Here is a 14,872-nt window from a genome sequence, read left to right as displayed (position 1 = left end):
TTACTTAATCACTCACAATTTTAAAGCCTAGGCTTCAAGATAGGCCTATGTTCAGTATACAGTAGGCTATATGAGAAAGCTATTTGTATGCAGTCACAATGAACAATCCAGAGGAGGCTACTGTGCTGTACTAAAACAGCGCCCCAGTGTGGTCACACTAGCAAACAAAGAGGAAATCACGGTTACGCAATTCCTGGTTAAGGCGACGTCACAGCTACCAGGAAGTAGTTGTAAACATACCACAGGTGTTGGGGCGTATGGTCGGGAAATCTACATTTAGCTTAGCTGTCCACAGTTTTTAGCTGAAATGTTCAACAATTGACCCACAACGTTAGGTTCATGATTTTAACTGTATATCTTTGACTCTCTTATCTTTATTGTCCACGGTTGAGAAATGTCATGACCTTACTGAGTTGTCATGGAAACCACGATGGTAGAATGATGTAGCGGTAGTGAAACAGCTACGAGTGGACAAGCCTTCTTCTCAAGTAGTCTCCAACATTTAGGATGCAGTCAGTTAGATGTTGGGTCAGATAGAGAAACGCTGCTACAAGAATGATCAGACACACGTTTCGAGCGGCGACGTGTGTCCTCTCTCCCGGCGTGCGCTGCTTCTCTGACTCTTCAGTCGGAGAGGTAACTTCATGTGGCCGGACAGACCTCACACATCTCACCAGGCAGGCGTCCCTCTACGTGCATGTGAGTGGGCTTCGTTCAATTCAACTGACTGAATAATTTGTATGCAGAGATGCATATAGATAGATAGATAATTTATTGATCCTGAGGGAAATTCAAAGCATCCAGTAGCAGGTTACAAAGACGTACATGACATGAAACATTTGTTACAAATTAAACCACAAAACCGACCCCCCCCCCCCCCCCATACATATTAACCTGAAAAAAAGATTTAAAGAACACCCCTAGGTGAAACAAACTTAAACTGTGCAATTAAAAATAGACTTATACAAGAAATGTACATAACCCGTGCAGGGATAAAAATATATATGTGCAATTTAAACAAGAACCTAAAAACAGTTGAGGAAAAAAATCTGTAATTAGACCTGAATATAAAAAATAAGAATAAAAAAGTGTTGACCTTCTGAAGTTGTGTTGTTTATATATGTACAGCAATGTTTCAAAAAGCAGATAGTGCAGAGTTATCAAAAACAGACATTAAATAACAGGCAGTGCAAACATTAAATTAAAGGTGCTATGTAAGTAATTGAGGTGATCATTAAAGTGTCCAACTAGAGGCTGACTCTTGGGACAGCTGTGCAGATGGGAAGTGGGAAAAGGAAGATTAGTCCAAGTGTGTGCTTTCCCCTATGGCTTTCCCCCTACCATAACCGTGAGGTGTTGTATAGACGTATGGCCAGGGGTGTTGTCCATGATGGAGAGCATTCTGTTCAGGGTCCTTCTCTCTGCCACTGTCACTAGAGAAGTTCATGAGATTTCTATTTCAGTCTAGGCTTTTTTCAGGAAAATGCATGTTATGATTCAGAAGTTTGCCAAATGTATTTTAAAGTCACCTCTCTGTCTGTCTTTCTTTCTTTCATAGTGGCCTTATTGTCTCAGGAGATGTTCCTACTGTAACTTTAACAAATACATACCCAGAGAGAATAAAGACAATATTATGACTGAGTGCCTTCAGAGAGAGACAGAGACACTGCTGCGGCTCAGTCAGGTATCACGGTAAGGTGATATGTTAACCGCATGAAATCATCTAGTGTCACTTTCAGCTTTCACCCACCACTTAACTTTTGATTACTTCATGCAGTATCACGTCAGTATTTTTTGGTGGAGGGACTCCAAGCCTGGCTCACCCTTCGACCATCGCTGCAGTCCTCGACACTGTTTCCAAGCAAGCAAGACTCTCAGATAAGGCCGAGGTCACTCTTGAGGTCAACCCTACACCTGTGGGAATGTCAAAGCTAGAGGACTTTTGCCATGCAGGAGTGAACCGTTTCTCCATTGGTGTCCAGGTGAGTATATAATCTATAGAAAACATATTGCATAGATTAGAATATCAGCCATATTGTCTTCATATAACATGGTCAATCTTTCAGTCTTTGCAGGATGAGGATTTAAAAATTCTGGGAAGGGACCACAGTTCACATCACGCTTTGCAAACCATCGAAGAGGCCAGAAGGATGTGCCCCGGGAGGGTGTCTGTAGATGTCATGTTCGGACGGCCCAAACAGACAGTTGAATCCTGGGAAAATGAGTTGTCTGAGCTGCTGAACGTGTGCGATGACCACGTGTCTCTGTACCAGCTGACCCTGGAAAGAGGCACCCAGCTGTTCAGACAGGTACAACAAGGAGACACGAGCGTACCGGCTGACGACGTGACAGCAGAGATGTACCAGTGTGCCAGAGAGACTCTCCATCAGCATGGTTTCCTGCAGTACGAGGTGTCTAACTTCGCACGACATGTAAGTCCTCCTCAGCAGGAACATAACACACACGACAACACTGATTGAACTCCTCAGCTGGATACAGAAGTTCCTTTGAGGCCTATCCGAGGCCAGGAATGAAAATGCACCACAACAGTGGAAAAAAACACAGCTAGGAAACAGCTTAATATAGAACCCAATCAAATAGAAGGAAAAGAATTCAGGAAAAGTTTCATTTTCAGCTAAATGTTTCAAATGACTGTCTAAAAGAGTGATAAACTCCACACTTAACAACAAGACTAAGAGTCCACAGGCATGCTTGCAGCTGTGTAAGGCTGTACTAATGCACAGCAGTACTTTTGACATCAGCATGCTAAAATATCATGGCTAACAAAAAATCACTATTTATGGGCATAATGTTAATCTTCATGAGCTGTCTTTAAACACTGCTTTCATTTTATCTTACTTATTGACTCATTCTGTTTGTTTTTTGTTGGTGTGTTACTCGTTCTGCGAGCATGCTAACATTTGTTTAACAGCACCTAACACAAGTTGAAGCTCATTCATTTTACAGGTGCTTTTCATAACACATAGTATTAGATATATTAAATTGTGCATGTTTTGACCAAAGATCTTACAATTTATTCTGACTGGGACATGAATGTCTGTCCTAAATTTCATGGAGACCTATCCAATTAACAAAAACACAAATATCAACCTCACGGTGGCACTAGAGGAGAAGTCAGACAATCAGTCAGAGTCCATGAATGTTTGTACAAAACCATGTGTCGAACCGTCAAACCATCCTGTGGCTGTTGTTGAGATGTTTTACTCTGTGGTGATCTGATCACACCGGTTGACGTTTTAATTTTACATTTTATTTGTAATGTTTATTTTATTCATCGACCAAACAATACAATTTGATACAAACATCCAATCTTGAATGAAAAGAAGGAGAATGAAGAATAATCTTACGTAATCTACCCCTCTTTCACAAGACATTAACTAAGAAAACACAGGATTCAAACAAGTATAAATAAAACACACAAACACAACACAGCCACTCACAGCCCACTAAAGGTCCCCCAGTAATGATTCATTTTATACCCTACAACAAAATAGAAGAAAACCCTGATCAACACATTTCATCATATATCCTCAACATAATGGCTTTCATTAGTGTTGTAGTCAAGACCACACTAACCGAGACCAGAGTGCTCCAAGTCCAAGACAAGACCACTACCATAAAAATCACTGACAGAAATCATCATCCAGTGTGCAGGGGGCGTGTCATTATTTAGACAGAGTATAAACAGCAGCTTTAGCTAATCATGAACTCTCATCCTAAGTTGTGCCTCTGTGCATAACAGTGACATATACTGTACATGTTTTAGTAACAAACAACAACAAAACACTAAATATATAATGATTAAATAAAATGAAAATACCATACTATGATAATTAGATGGATTAAAAATTCAATTTTCAAAGAGTTAAAAATGTGTAAATCTCTGGGTTGCTTTTAGTCATCACTTGACTTTTATTGTGAAAGAATTAAGATATGTGATTTATTTAATATCACTTGATGATGTGTGCCAGAGTTACCAGCACTTCATAGAGACAGCTGAGTGTCCAAATGTAGCCCTTCATCTCATTAAGTCTTATTATAACGAAGGAGGACTTTTAGTTTGAAGCACTTCTGCTGGAACTGAGTGCAGTCTTCCACAGAATGCTTTGATATTGTAGAGGTTTGTTACAGAGCAAGAGATAAAAGTGACACTTTCTTTTTCAAACAAAACATGTTTGCTGATATTTATAACTCTGAGGGTTATTCTGACTAGTGTTCAGCTTCTCTGCTTTGTTTTCTTGGTAACTTTTCTTCAATAAGGAGACGTCAAGAGTGCAGACGTCTGCTCTGTTTTGCACAATATGGCCCTTAGAAACACTTCCAAGTGGAGCAATCACGACAGCACCATAATGCTTTAACTTTGTTTTACATAGAACGCAGTGAGTCATCACAATATGAGCTACTGGAAGGGAAGACAGTACGTCGGTGTTGGCCCAGGTGATCTATTATCTACAAAGATTAATGTGGTTAATAAGAAGTGTACTTGTGGAAAATGTAGTTCATTGTGTGTGTGTGTGTGTGTGTGTGTGTGTGTGTGTGTGTGTGTGTGTGTGTGTGTGTGTGTGTGTGTGTGTGTGTGTGTGTGTGTGTGTGTGTGTGTGTGTGTGTGTGTGTGTGTGTGTGTGTGTGTGTGTGTGTGTGTGTGTGTGTGTGTGTGTGTGTGTGTGTGTGTGGCAGGAGCCCATGGGCGGTTTGTTGTTCCTGGGGAGGGAGGTGTCGCTCGCGAGGCCAGGACCCAGACTCTGGAGCCTGACGTGTGGATGCGTGAAGTCCAGCAGAGGGGACATGGGACTCGTAGGCGGATTCAGCTCAGCCATCTTGAACTGTGAGCTCTTGCACGTATGGGCCGCAATGTTGTGCTTTGTAACGGGCAAATTTGCAAATACACAAGGGGGGCAGCTGCTGTTTCCAGACATTCTGTGTCCATGTGAAATCTAGCAATAATGCGTCAGCCAATCTGCAGAGTAACGAAACACAGTGAGAGAAACATTGTGTTAGAGGTGGCTGTACATGTGTTCGTTCTGTTACACAGTCTGTTCTTGTTAAAGGCTATTATCAGAATCTTAATGTACTCACTCAAGTCATGTCCTTGTTATCATCAAATGTTGGTCACACTGAAGCTCTGGTGCGATTGATAATGATGACAGATGATTTGTTTTTTTTCTTGCAGTTTGGAGGAGGTGTTGGTGATGGGGATGAGAATGACAGAGGGCATCCATCACGAGGTGAAGCTCGCACATTTTTCATGATATACTCTTAAATTAATAATTTCTTTATTGTCAATCAGACTCTATACCAGATATGTACACAGTAGAACAAAAGTCTGTTGCATCTAAGTCAAGATGCTAAAGAAATAAAAACAAATATATATATAAAATATATCCGAATCAGAAATGTATGTAAAAACCTCAAAGGTGCAGAAGAAAGCAGTGTCGTATATGGGCGGCTGTGGCTCAGAGGTAGAGTCGGTAGTCTTAACCGGAAGGTTGATCCCCAGGTTCTGCAGCCACATGTCCGATGTGTCCTTGGGTAAGACACTTAACCCCAAGTTGCTCCCGTTGCTTTGTCAGAGGCATGTGAATGTCTATGAATGATATTAGTTGATACTGCTGGACACTTCACACAGCAGCCTCTGCCATCAGTGTGTGAATGTGTAGGTGTCAAGGTGCTTTGAGTAGTCTAGAAAAGCACTACACAAGCTCAAGTCCATTTACCATGTATGAAATCACCACGCCATTATTTGTTCACACACCTTGATGCAAATATATACATATAGCTCCCACGTATACTGTTCATTGATACATAACACACAGTACATAAACCTGATGCATATCCATCCAAATGGTCTATTCACCACAGTTTTGAGTAATGTAAAGATGTTTTTGATCCTTTATTGGTACTTACAGCACTGGGAGTTGTTCAGCCATGAACTGGGGCTGTATGAAATCTTCGGTTCATCTGTTGAAGTCCAAGAATGTCTACAGAGTGGAAAACTTGTTCTTGATGAGAGGTGACTTTTGATTAGTACTTTAAAAAACTTTAATGTAAAGGTTTTTTGTGGGGATGGGACAGGATTATTATGCTTAAGCCAATTCTCTTGTGTTGTATTAAATAGTTAATTTGCCTGACTGTTTCTCTAAAACTTGAATATTTCTGTTATTTATAACTGAAGCTGAAAATTCACATTCTGGAAGTTTAAACCAGGTGAATGCTTAAACATTTGCTTGAAGTATATCTGAAGTATCTGATTGTGTGTCTGAAAAAATATTTATCTCATTCATCCCTTTCTTTTCTCCTTGTCAGAGGTCTGCGTTGCTCCTGGGATGGACTGGCTTTACTGGACAGCATGCTTCCGGCTCTACTGGTGGAGCTGGAACGACGAATCAGTCCGGGGCTTCGAAGGGAAAACCATGCTGATGGAGCAACAGAGAAGACATCCAACTCAAGATGACAGCAAGGTTCACAGAGCCACAAGCTTCAGAGACTGCTCACTGAAGTGTGAGACTGACACGACATGTTTGTAGTTTTTAAAACAAATGGATATTGTATATCCACATCATCTTTTTGACACGCCTTACTTGAATAACAATATGTATTGTGTCATATTTTCCCAATGCAGTCGTACTTTACTGATAAGCCACAGAATTAAAACATGTAAAAAACATCAAATCAACTCTGTTTTGTACCCTAAGATTCATTCTAATTTCAGTTTTTAACAAAAGTCTATAACTCATACGTCGTGTGTGACGTGTGTGACGTGTGTGTGTGTGTGTGCGTGTGCATGCGTGCGTGTGCGTGCGTGTGCGTGCGTGTGAGCGTGTGCGTGTGTGTGTGTCCGTGTGCAGGATACACGTGAGTTCTTGCTGTGTTGGTAAAATCACGTGCTGAGAAGATGAATGTAACTTCACATCACTCCATATTTTCACAGTCCCCGCGTCCATCACACTGACTAACAGATGCCCTTTAGCATGAAAATCCTCACAGGCAAAGCGCTACAATTTCACATTCGATGAAAATCACCTCAGTCAATAGCTGCGTGTGCTCGGCCTTTTCACACCATTCACCACCGCCGATAGAGTACTTTCTAAATGAATAATAATCTCCTGCCTGACTCACCCTGAGTTCTTCATCTCTCCCATCAAAGAAAAGGTTCAACTGGAACATTCAAAGGCACCCTGACACAGTAATTGGTTCTCGATTGGAGGAAGAGATTTGGTTTGGCATTTTTAGAGATGTCTGTAATATTTTTAATAATAATAATAACTTAGATTTATATAGTGCCTTTCATGAAACCCAAGGACACTTTACAAAGTGTGTGTGTGTGTGGGGGGGCGCGTAATGGGAGACAACAAGCGAGGAATAGAAAAACACAAACAGAAGAGAAAGGAACTAGAGAAACAAATGAAGGAGAAAGGAATGGGTGATCAGCTGGGGGGAGTGTTTTGGTGTTTTTCTTTGAATTGTTCTTGGAGGATTTATGAAGTGATGAGGCAGTATTGACCAAGAAATAGAGACAATTCTCTGTAGTTTAGAAGAAATGAACTATGCTTTAGTATTTAATCAGGATATAATGTTTCAGATATTTAAAGGAAAGCCACCAAACTGAAACAAATAAAATTAACTCAAACCAAATAACAGTCTTGGAACTTTGTAATTTTGTATATACGAGTCCTAGATATTCGGCCACAGTCAACCTCTGCATTATGATAGTTTGAATAGATCCAAAGCTATTCTCCTACCTCAAGTCAAGTTATATGTTTATTCTGATGGTATAGTCCCTGTCAGCTTTTATTTAGGACTTGTTCATTTTGATGTAACAAATTCACTTTGTAGTCAGTTTAGTATAATTTGACTTTTGATAGCACAGGAAGTAGATTTGCATTTTGTTGGATAGAGTGGACACAGTGTTCAAATGATTGCCCAAATCCCTTGTCGTCATGGACACTAGAAGTGTGAAGTGTTAATTATTATGTTCATTCCCCTCTCACACATTGCTGTTAGGTTGACTACAAATATTGTGTTTGTTGTTTAAGTTTATTTTTGATGTATTTCATAATTGTATGTTCATACAATCATCTCAAGAGTGTTATCTACCAGAGGCCACTTGGAATTATGGCCTGCCTTGTGGAAATATGGGACATTTCTTTTCAATGAGGCTGGTTTGATAGGCTCTTCTTGGACAGAGCCTCTGTTGTTTCATGCAGTGATCACGACTTGCTGAGAGCTCAAAGGCTGGAGAAAAAAAGCTCACTTTCTGCTGTAGAAATAATCAAACCTTATGATGAGTTCTCTGCAGCACTGCCACCTTCAGCTGCTTTTGTCTGATTTCATTTTCCGCTGTATACATTCATATCTACGTCAAGAGGCAAAGATCAATGCTGTATTCAAGAATGAAGCTTAGCAGAGAAAATTGAAGGCCATGTTTTACTTTAAAGTTCTTAACATGGAACATTTGAAAATTACTTTTTCAGTTGCTTTTTTCCCCCATCAAACATCTCATCACAAACCAAGGCCACCCTGAATGGAAAGCCTTCAGGTTGAATCACTCCTCCGGGTAACCCGAAGAGTGAGTGGGCAGGATGTGCATCAAAATTGCTTTTTTTTTTTTTTTTTTACTATTGAGAGGATATTAATGGAACTTGTGGTCAGCTGCTGAACAGTTTAGTCAGAGCTGCGTGTGGGCTCTCTCCATGGTGCTGATTTCACAGAGTCCAGTGTCTCTCACCTCCCCCTCATTAAAAAACGATGCTCTTACTTTTTGTTTCCTCTTAGCACCATGATGATACATGAGTGTGTAGAGTAGTGGCGCTGATTAATCAGGCTGTGTATACACAAAGGGTTGTGTGAGGATTACAAGTGTGAACAATGTCGTGTCTTAAGATCTGTTTCAGGTCGGTGTTTGAGTCATCAACCCCCCCCCCCCCCCCCCCCCCCGCCCTACTCTTACGGTCATGTTTTGCATCATAACTGGAGATATTGATTACGTCCTTGCCAGTCTAAAAATATCTGCCCCTGTCTTTATGCATGCACATTTATTAAATGTTTGGAAATGAGCAGATTGATAAAACTGAAGACAAAGCACTTATTAGTATGAAGAAAAACAGGTTTTTATTATTACAGTAAAATAATACACTTCATAAAATATGAATGCACTGGTCCAGCCAGCTGCGTCAGAGTATAACTCCTTACATAAAATGACATTGCAGCATACTACTACAATTGGTTTTTGGAGAAGGCTCACAATTCATTGAATCTGACACCTCTCGGGTTTGTTGTTCTTGGTGCTGGAATTCAGCACGAGCCGCAGGTCGCTGGTGAAGCTCGGTCGGCGCGCCAAAGGGTCTGTGGCGGCGCAGGGCGCACCGAGTGCCCGCGTGCGGCTCCATCTCCTGCCCCGCTGGTCGAGGTACAGAGACTGATATGTGAGGAGGGGTATCATCTGATGCCGCGAGGGACTTGTCTCGTCAGGCAGTCCGCCCAGAGTGGCGAGGGCTTTGAACATAGCATCCAGTCCCGGTCCGTCTTTGGCCGAGGTCTGAAAGAACGCGACATCTTCACCGAGGATTTCGCTCACCTCGGACCGTGTGACGGCCCTCGGTGCGTCCAAGTCTGATTTGTTCCCACAGATCACAACTGGGACTCTGGCAGGATGTTTCAACTTCAACAGCTTTGCTTTCGCAGCTTTGATCTCGTTGAGCAGCTCACAGATGTCATTGAACGACTCTCTGTCATCCAAACTGAACACGAGCAGAAATGTGTCACCTGGAGGGAAAGAGAGCATCACTTGAGTTATTGAAAAGCCACTTGAGGCATAATATTGAATCTCATTGTGAGGCTATGACATCCATAGAACAAGTCATTTGCGTAAAATAGTATTCACAAACTTTGAAACACAGTGAAAGCGCTCACCTGTCAGTATGGATAATCTCCTCTTTGCAGGGAAGTTCCTCTCATTCGCAGCGTCCAGCAGATCCACTTGGTAAGCCTCCCCGTTTATGTGGAACAGTTTCCTGTGAAAGTCCTCCACTGTGGGCTCATAGTCCTCTTCAAATTCTTTACCCAAGAACCGCTGAATGATGTTGGTTTTACCCACTTTCGGCGCACCAAGCACAACTATTCTGTGACAGTTCTTTGGCTTGGTCAGACCCAGCTCCAGCAGATCCACGGACCTTTTGGGGAGTCGATCAGTCGAAACTTGTCGATTTCCAGAACTGGAGGATCTACTTTCTCGGTTATCCTGTTGCCTCCAATGGCCTCTGACCGTTTTGATTATGCCCATACCTGTCTTCGATATGTTTGAGACTTTGGGATGCTGGGTTGATGTGGTAAAGGCTGCGCCCTGGAGCTGGAGGGCTGTGTGCGTAATGTTTGATTGGTGGTGAAGCGAGTTGAACATTTCGAAGATGCCATCAACGGGAAGGTAAAACTTCTCTGTTGTGTTCATCTCGCTGTTCTTTCCAAGCGTCTCCAGGCACCGAGGTATCTCACCGAACCAGCTGCTGCTCCATGTGTGCTTCGAAACAGAGCCGAGCATCATCCTTTATACTCCCACACCGAGCGCAGCCCCTGCGTCACGAGCTCATCCAGAGAACACACTCCTTTTATAGAAGCATAAAGCATCCTCAGGACTAAGAAAAAAAAACTCACAAGCTATCCACTCAAGACCCTTGTTATTTTCCTTTGAAGAAATGACATTAGTCTTGAAATATACAGAGATGAGTTTTGGTAACTTCTCCAATAATGATGTGACTTCAATTATGCATTTGAACATTTTCTTTTGACATAAAGGGTTGTTAATTAAAAAAATAATCTGATCTAAATCTAAAAGCCTAATTAAATGAAGGGTATTTTTAGCATCACACTAGCAGGGGTTTCCTGCCTCATTCTAGATAAATGGATGCATAGACAGAGTGTCCACATAATTGACTAAAGCCCTGTAGTCATGGACACTGAAGGTGTAGAGATTGAGCACTAATTAGCTGTGTTCATTTAGTTCTATTTCAGCACTGAGGGCTGCCTATTATTTTCATGTATTCTCTGTTTGTATAAATGGAAACCAGTGTTTGTCCAACAGACTACTGGAAATATGTGCCTGCATAGTCTGACATAACAGTGCATTTGGGATTTTGTTATTCAATACTTGTGTACAACCCCCGTAGATTTCTGCAGTGATCACGATGCGCTGATTTGCAGAAAGGCTGGAGAAACAGGCCACTCTCTGCTGCAGGAATCATGAGGTCCGATGATGAGTCCTCTGCAGCACTGTCAGTATCATCTTCAGTAATTCCCTGTATGAAGAAACTGTGGGAGGATCCCTTTAAGGGCGTGAATCAATACTGCATTGGAGAGTGAAGGTTTCGGCTTAGAACACAAAAAATGGCCATCAAAGGTTTCACTTTCCTGACTTTATACTGAACATCTGTCATGTTCTAGAGTCCAAGAATCAGAACATATTGAACAATTGTGACTTCGTACTGCATCAAACTATCCTTACAGCAACCAAGGCCACTCTGATGAAGAGCCCACATGTGGAAGCCTAGAGAATGGGTTACATATGCTGGCATACACAAAGAGAAGGCGGATTGTCATGGAGATGGCTATCTGACTTCAATAAGTGCAGTACATCTTTTGATCATCAAATGTATTTTGGTCCTTCAGAGGGAAACATTGCTCTGCAGAAGTGTCACCACAAAGTTGGACAGAGAGCAAATCTGTAGTTTCAGATAACATTGAATAGAGATTATTAACAAGGTTAAAATGTGTATAGATTTCAAAATGTAAAGAGGTTAGGAATCATAAATAAAGATGTGTTAGTATGAATGTGCAAACAATGCAAAATGAGCAATAATGACAGCTCAGTAAGCTGTGATGATGCAGATCCAAATATACATAAGAGCATTTAAACATGTTAATATAACAGTGTAAATAACATCTGACAACAATGATGTGCAAGACTACAGCACAGTGTCAACACTGGAGGTATTTAAAGTTATTTATAAAACTGACAGCAAAGTATTTTCAAAATCTGTCACGATGTTTGGTTTTTATGTAAGATGGATTCTCAAATTGGTCCACGTTTTCTAAACTTCCAATCTCATTTCAACCTGATAACATTTTCAGCAGTCTGCTACAGAAAACAACCCATCGCTTCAGTTTGAAGTCTGAGAGGCCTCGGCTGTAAAATGTGCTGAAATGCAATGTTTCATACAATAAATTGCTGTGATTTGTTTTGTGCCGTGGTGCGTCAGAGCAGAGTGGGAATTTGATACATATTCGATGCAATTGTTCCAAACCATGTGAAGGATAAAATTGTTTCTGTCTCAAATTTAAAATAAATCCACTGAAGTTTTGTAATAAAAACACACAGGAATCCGTCAACTATTTGACCATCCAGAGGTATACAGAGTCCTCCTGGAGGGCATTTCATCAGTTTCTCTATACTAACATAAGCTACCTTACTGACGTCAATGACGGCACGCACACAAAAAAAAACACTCTCCTCTGAGTCTACAAGATGTGGTGATAGTTGCTTTTATATAACTCTGACTCTCTAATATGGGCAAATAGTCCCATTTCAACTTTTCCAGCAGACTTTTTGGGGCCTAATTGACACCAATGGCTTCATATGTGAGGGGCTTTTTGGGATCTTTATTAAAAGAAGGAAGAATGCTTTAAGGTCTGAACACATTTATGACTTCTTTAAATGTGCAAACATTCATACATTTTGATTTTAATGAGGTCAGAAGAAAGTAAAAGTCTTAAAAAGAAGACTAAATTTTGATTTAATTAATCAATTATCCCCCCCCTCAAAAAATAAATAAAAATAAAAGAAGTCTGGGAAGGTAAAGTCAATGTGACCTGTAAATATTTATACAGTTTCTATGTTGTGCAGCAATATTATGATCAAACTGCCCTCTCTCCCAGCACAACATCATCCTGCACTAATGGCTGATAATTACACTGACACCCACTGTTGTTCACCTGTTCACTTCCTGGTTACGTGACTCAAAATAGAAACCATTTCCCTCCTAATGGGATACAGCTGGGTTATCGTTTAAGGAAATGATTGGACAACATCATCAACCCATCAAAAAGTCCCTCACTGTAGCGTCGTCTTGGACTACATATGATTAAATTTAGCCACCTGCATGATTATAAAACATCAGTCACATTAAAGAAATTACATTTAGACTAAATATAGAAATAGACCAGATGCACATTATGATGTTAAAAATACGCAGAGCGTCACCTACACAGTCTGTTCAGCCTCAGAGACTTCATTCGTTACTGGGTCCCCATGGACCCCAATGATATAATGTCAGTGATGTAAGTTACATTGGTACAGAGAAACTTCCCAGCACTCGAAGTTGAAGAAATGATTGAAAGAAAACAAAGTCACAACAAATGTGGTAATAGATGCTACATTTAATTTGCTCTTTTAAGCAAACATACTTCAAATTGTAAGTATCTGCTTCTTATTGTCCATGAAATTAAACTGTACATTTCTATCTGCTAATGAAACAAAAACAGACATGTACATATATTAAATTGTGCTCTGTGGTATAATTAAAGGCCTTTTCCATTATTTTCAAAAAATAAAAGTACCAGGTCCTATTGATGGAAATAATCCATGCTTGAAGCCTTAGGCACTTTCATGACAACCATCATAATGTTACAATGTTGGTTTGACAAATTGAGGAACTTTTCTAAAAAATTTACAACACATTAAGAAATCAATCAAAGTATGTAGGACCAACAGATTTAGATCTATCAGGTGGTTCTTTAAGCCTCTGGGGGCTTTTTTTTAAGGCTCCAGAGGCCTTAAAAACACAGGAGCTAATTTTACAAAACAAAGGCCACAAGAGGGCAGCAAAGACTCCAAAGTAAGCTACTAAAGTGGACAAAAGAGATAATAAGAAGTTGTTTGTAGCAAGAACAATTCAATGTACAGTATATATTTAAAAAATGTCTCTCTCTCTCAGACACACGCACACACACTCTCTCTCACACACACACACACACACACACACGCACACACACTCTCTCTCACACACACACACACACACACACGCACACACACTCTCTCTCACACACACACACACACACACACACACACACACACACACACACACACACACACACACACAAATACAAACAAACTAACTGACAAACACACATGTCCCATTTCCTCTGGTGTGTGATGTCACTGCTCGTGCAGTAGTAGACTGGTGTTACTTGTCAGCTGTCTCTCCTCCCCCCCTGTGTGCTCCCAGACCTTGCCTGCATGCCCCCGCTCTGCACTGACCTCACCAGGCCTTTGTTGGGAAACAAAGAATGTTCAGGCATCTGTTTTCAGGAGAAATAAAGACACGGGATGCCAAGACAGAGAGGAGGAGGGCTGCAGGAGGTGTCTGAAGTTGAGCGGGATTGACCTGATCAATGGGAGTCATACGAGAATCAAACAGCTGCAACAAGTAAATGTACACTCCCACAGTGAGGAGAGCACACTTCAAACGTATGTGAACCATATATGAGCTATAAATATCAAAGTTCATCTTCACTTCTTGATAAGCTTCTGATTTCTATACAGTTCGCCCTTTGTCGTCTTCAAGAGTTGTGCCTTTGTTGTTTCAAGGTGGAGCTGGTATTTCCTGTATATCCTGCTCAGTGAACCAGCAACAAGGCCCACACTGCTCATGTCCTGCTGCTTCTCTCTCTCTCTTTAGGTAATCATTATTCAGTTCAACCCAGTGATATGATCCGTCTGTACAGTGTACTCTCATATTGATAACTTGGGTTGAACTGATTGAAATGAAGCCAACATACACACAGAAGAGATTTAGGTCGTGTA

General features: G+C 40.9%; 2 protein-coding genes across 2 annotated transcripts; one reads left to right on the top strand and one right to left on the bottom strand.

The window, feature by feature from the left end:
• The first annotated feature begins 214 nt into the window (after nucleotides 1-214).
• rsad1 (radical S-adenosyl methionine domain containing 1) lies at nucleotides 215-6,690 on the top strand. The gene is made up of 9 exons (XM_020655404.3): nucleotides 215-699; nucleotides 1,559-1,692; nucleotides 1,778-1,982; nucleotides 2,067-2,432; nucleotides 4,395-4,458; nucleotides 4,699-4,846; nucleotides 5,192-5,246; nucleotides 5,928-6,031; nucleotides 6,325-6,690. Exons 1-9 carry the CDS (start codon nucleotides 556-558, stop codon nucleotides 6,470-6,472), a joined length of 1,368 nt encoding a protein of 455 aa, XP_020511060.2. The 5' UTR covers nucleotides 215-555; the 3' UTR covers nucleotides 6,473-6,690.
• Nucleotides 6,691-9,095: 2,405 nt separating this feature from the next.
• Nucleotides 9,096-12,325, bottom strand: rasd2a (RASD family member 2a). Its single transcript, XM_020655406.2, has 2 exons — nucleotides 9,931-12,325; nucleotides 9,096-9,783 (listed from the first exon to the last, which is right to left on the bottom strand). The coding sequence occupies exons 1-2, from the start codon at nucleotides 10,556-10,558 to the stop codon at nucleotides 9,266-9,268; spliced, it is 1,146 nt and encodes a 381-aa protein (XP_020511062.1). The 5' UTR covers nucleotides 10,559-12,325; the 3' UTR covers nucleotides 9,096-9,265.
• Between the last annotated feature and the right edge of the window lie 2,547 nt (nucleotides 12,326-14,872).

The sequence above is a fragment of the Labrus bergylta genome, chromosome 16, assembly GCF_963930695.1.
Source record: "Labrus bergylta chromosome 16, fLabBer1.1, whole genome shotgun sequence".
Lineage (NCBI taxonomy): Eukaryota > Metazoa > Chordata > Actinopteri > Labriformes > Labridae > Labrus > Labrus bergylta.
The sequence above is the reverse complement of the archived record's forward strand: the minus strand, read 5'-3'. Positions and strand labels throughout refer to the sequence as shown.

What these genes read in the sequence shown, in the direction of transcription:
- rasd2a (XM_020655406.2), bottom strand. Translation starts at nt 10,558, where the DNA reads ATGATGCTCGGCTCTGTTTCGAAGCACACATGGAGCAGCAGCTGGTTC. An exon ending in GAGATTATCCATACTGACAG is followed by an intron (nt 9,784 to 9,930) that starts GTGAGCGCTTTC and finishes CTTTCCCTCCAG; the next exon opens with GTGACACATTTCTGCTCGTG.
- rsad1 (XM_020655404.3), top strand. Translation starts at nt 556, where the DNA reads ATGATCAGACACACGTTTCGAGCGGCGACGTGTGTCCTCTCTCCCGGC. An exon ending in AGGCGTCCCTCTACGTGCAT is followed by an intron (nt 700 to 1,558) that starts GTGAGTGGGCTT and finishes TTTCTTTCATAG; the next exon opens with TGGCCTTATTGTCTCAGGAG. An exon ending in CAGAGGGCATCCATCACGAG is followed by an intron (nt 5,247 to 5,927) that starts GTGAAGCTCGCA and finishes TGGTACTTACAG; the next exon opens with CACTGGGAGTTGTTCAGCCA.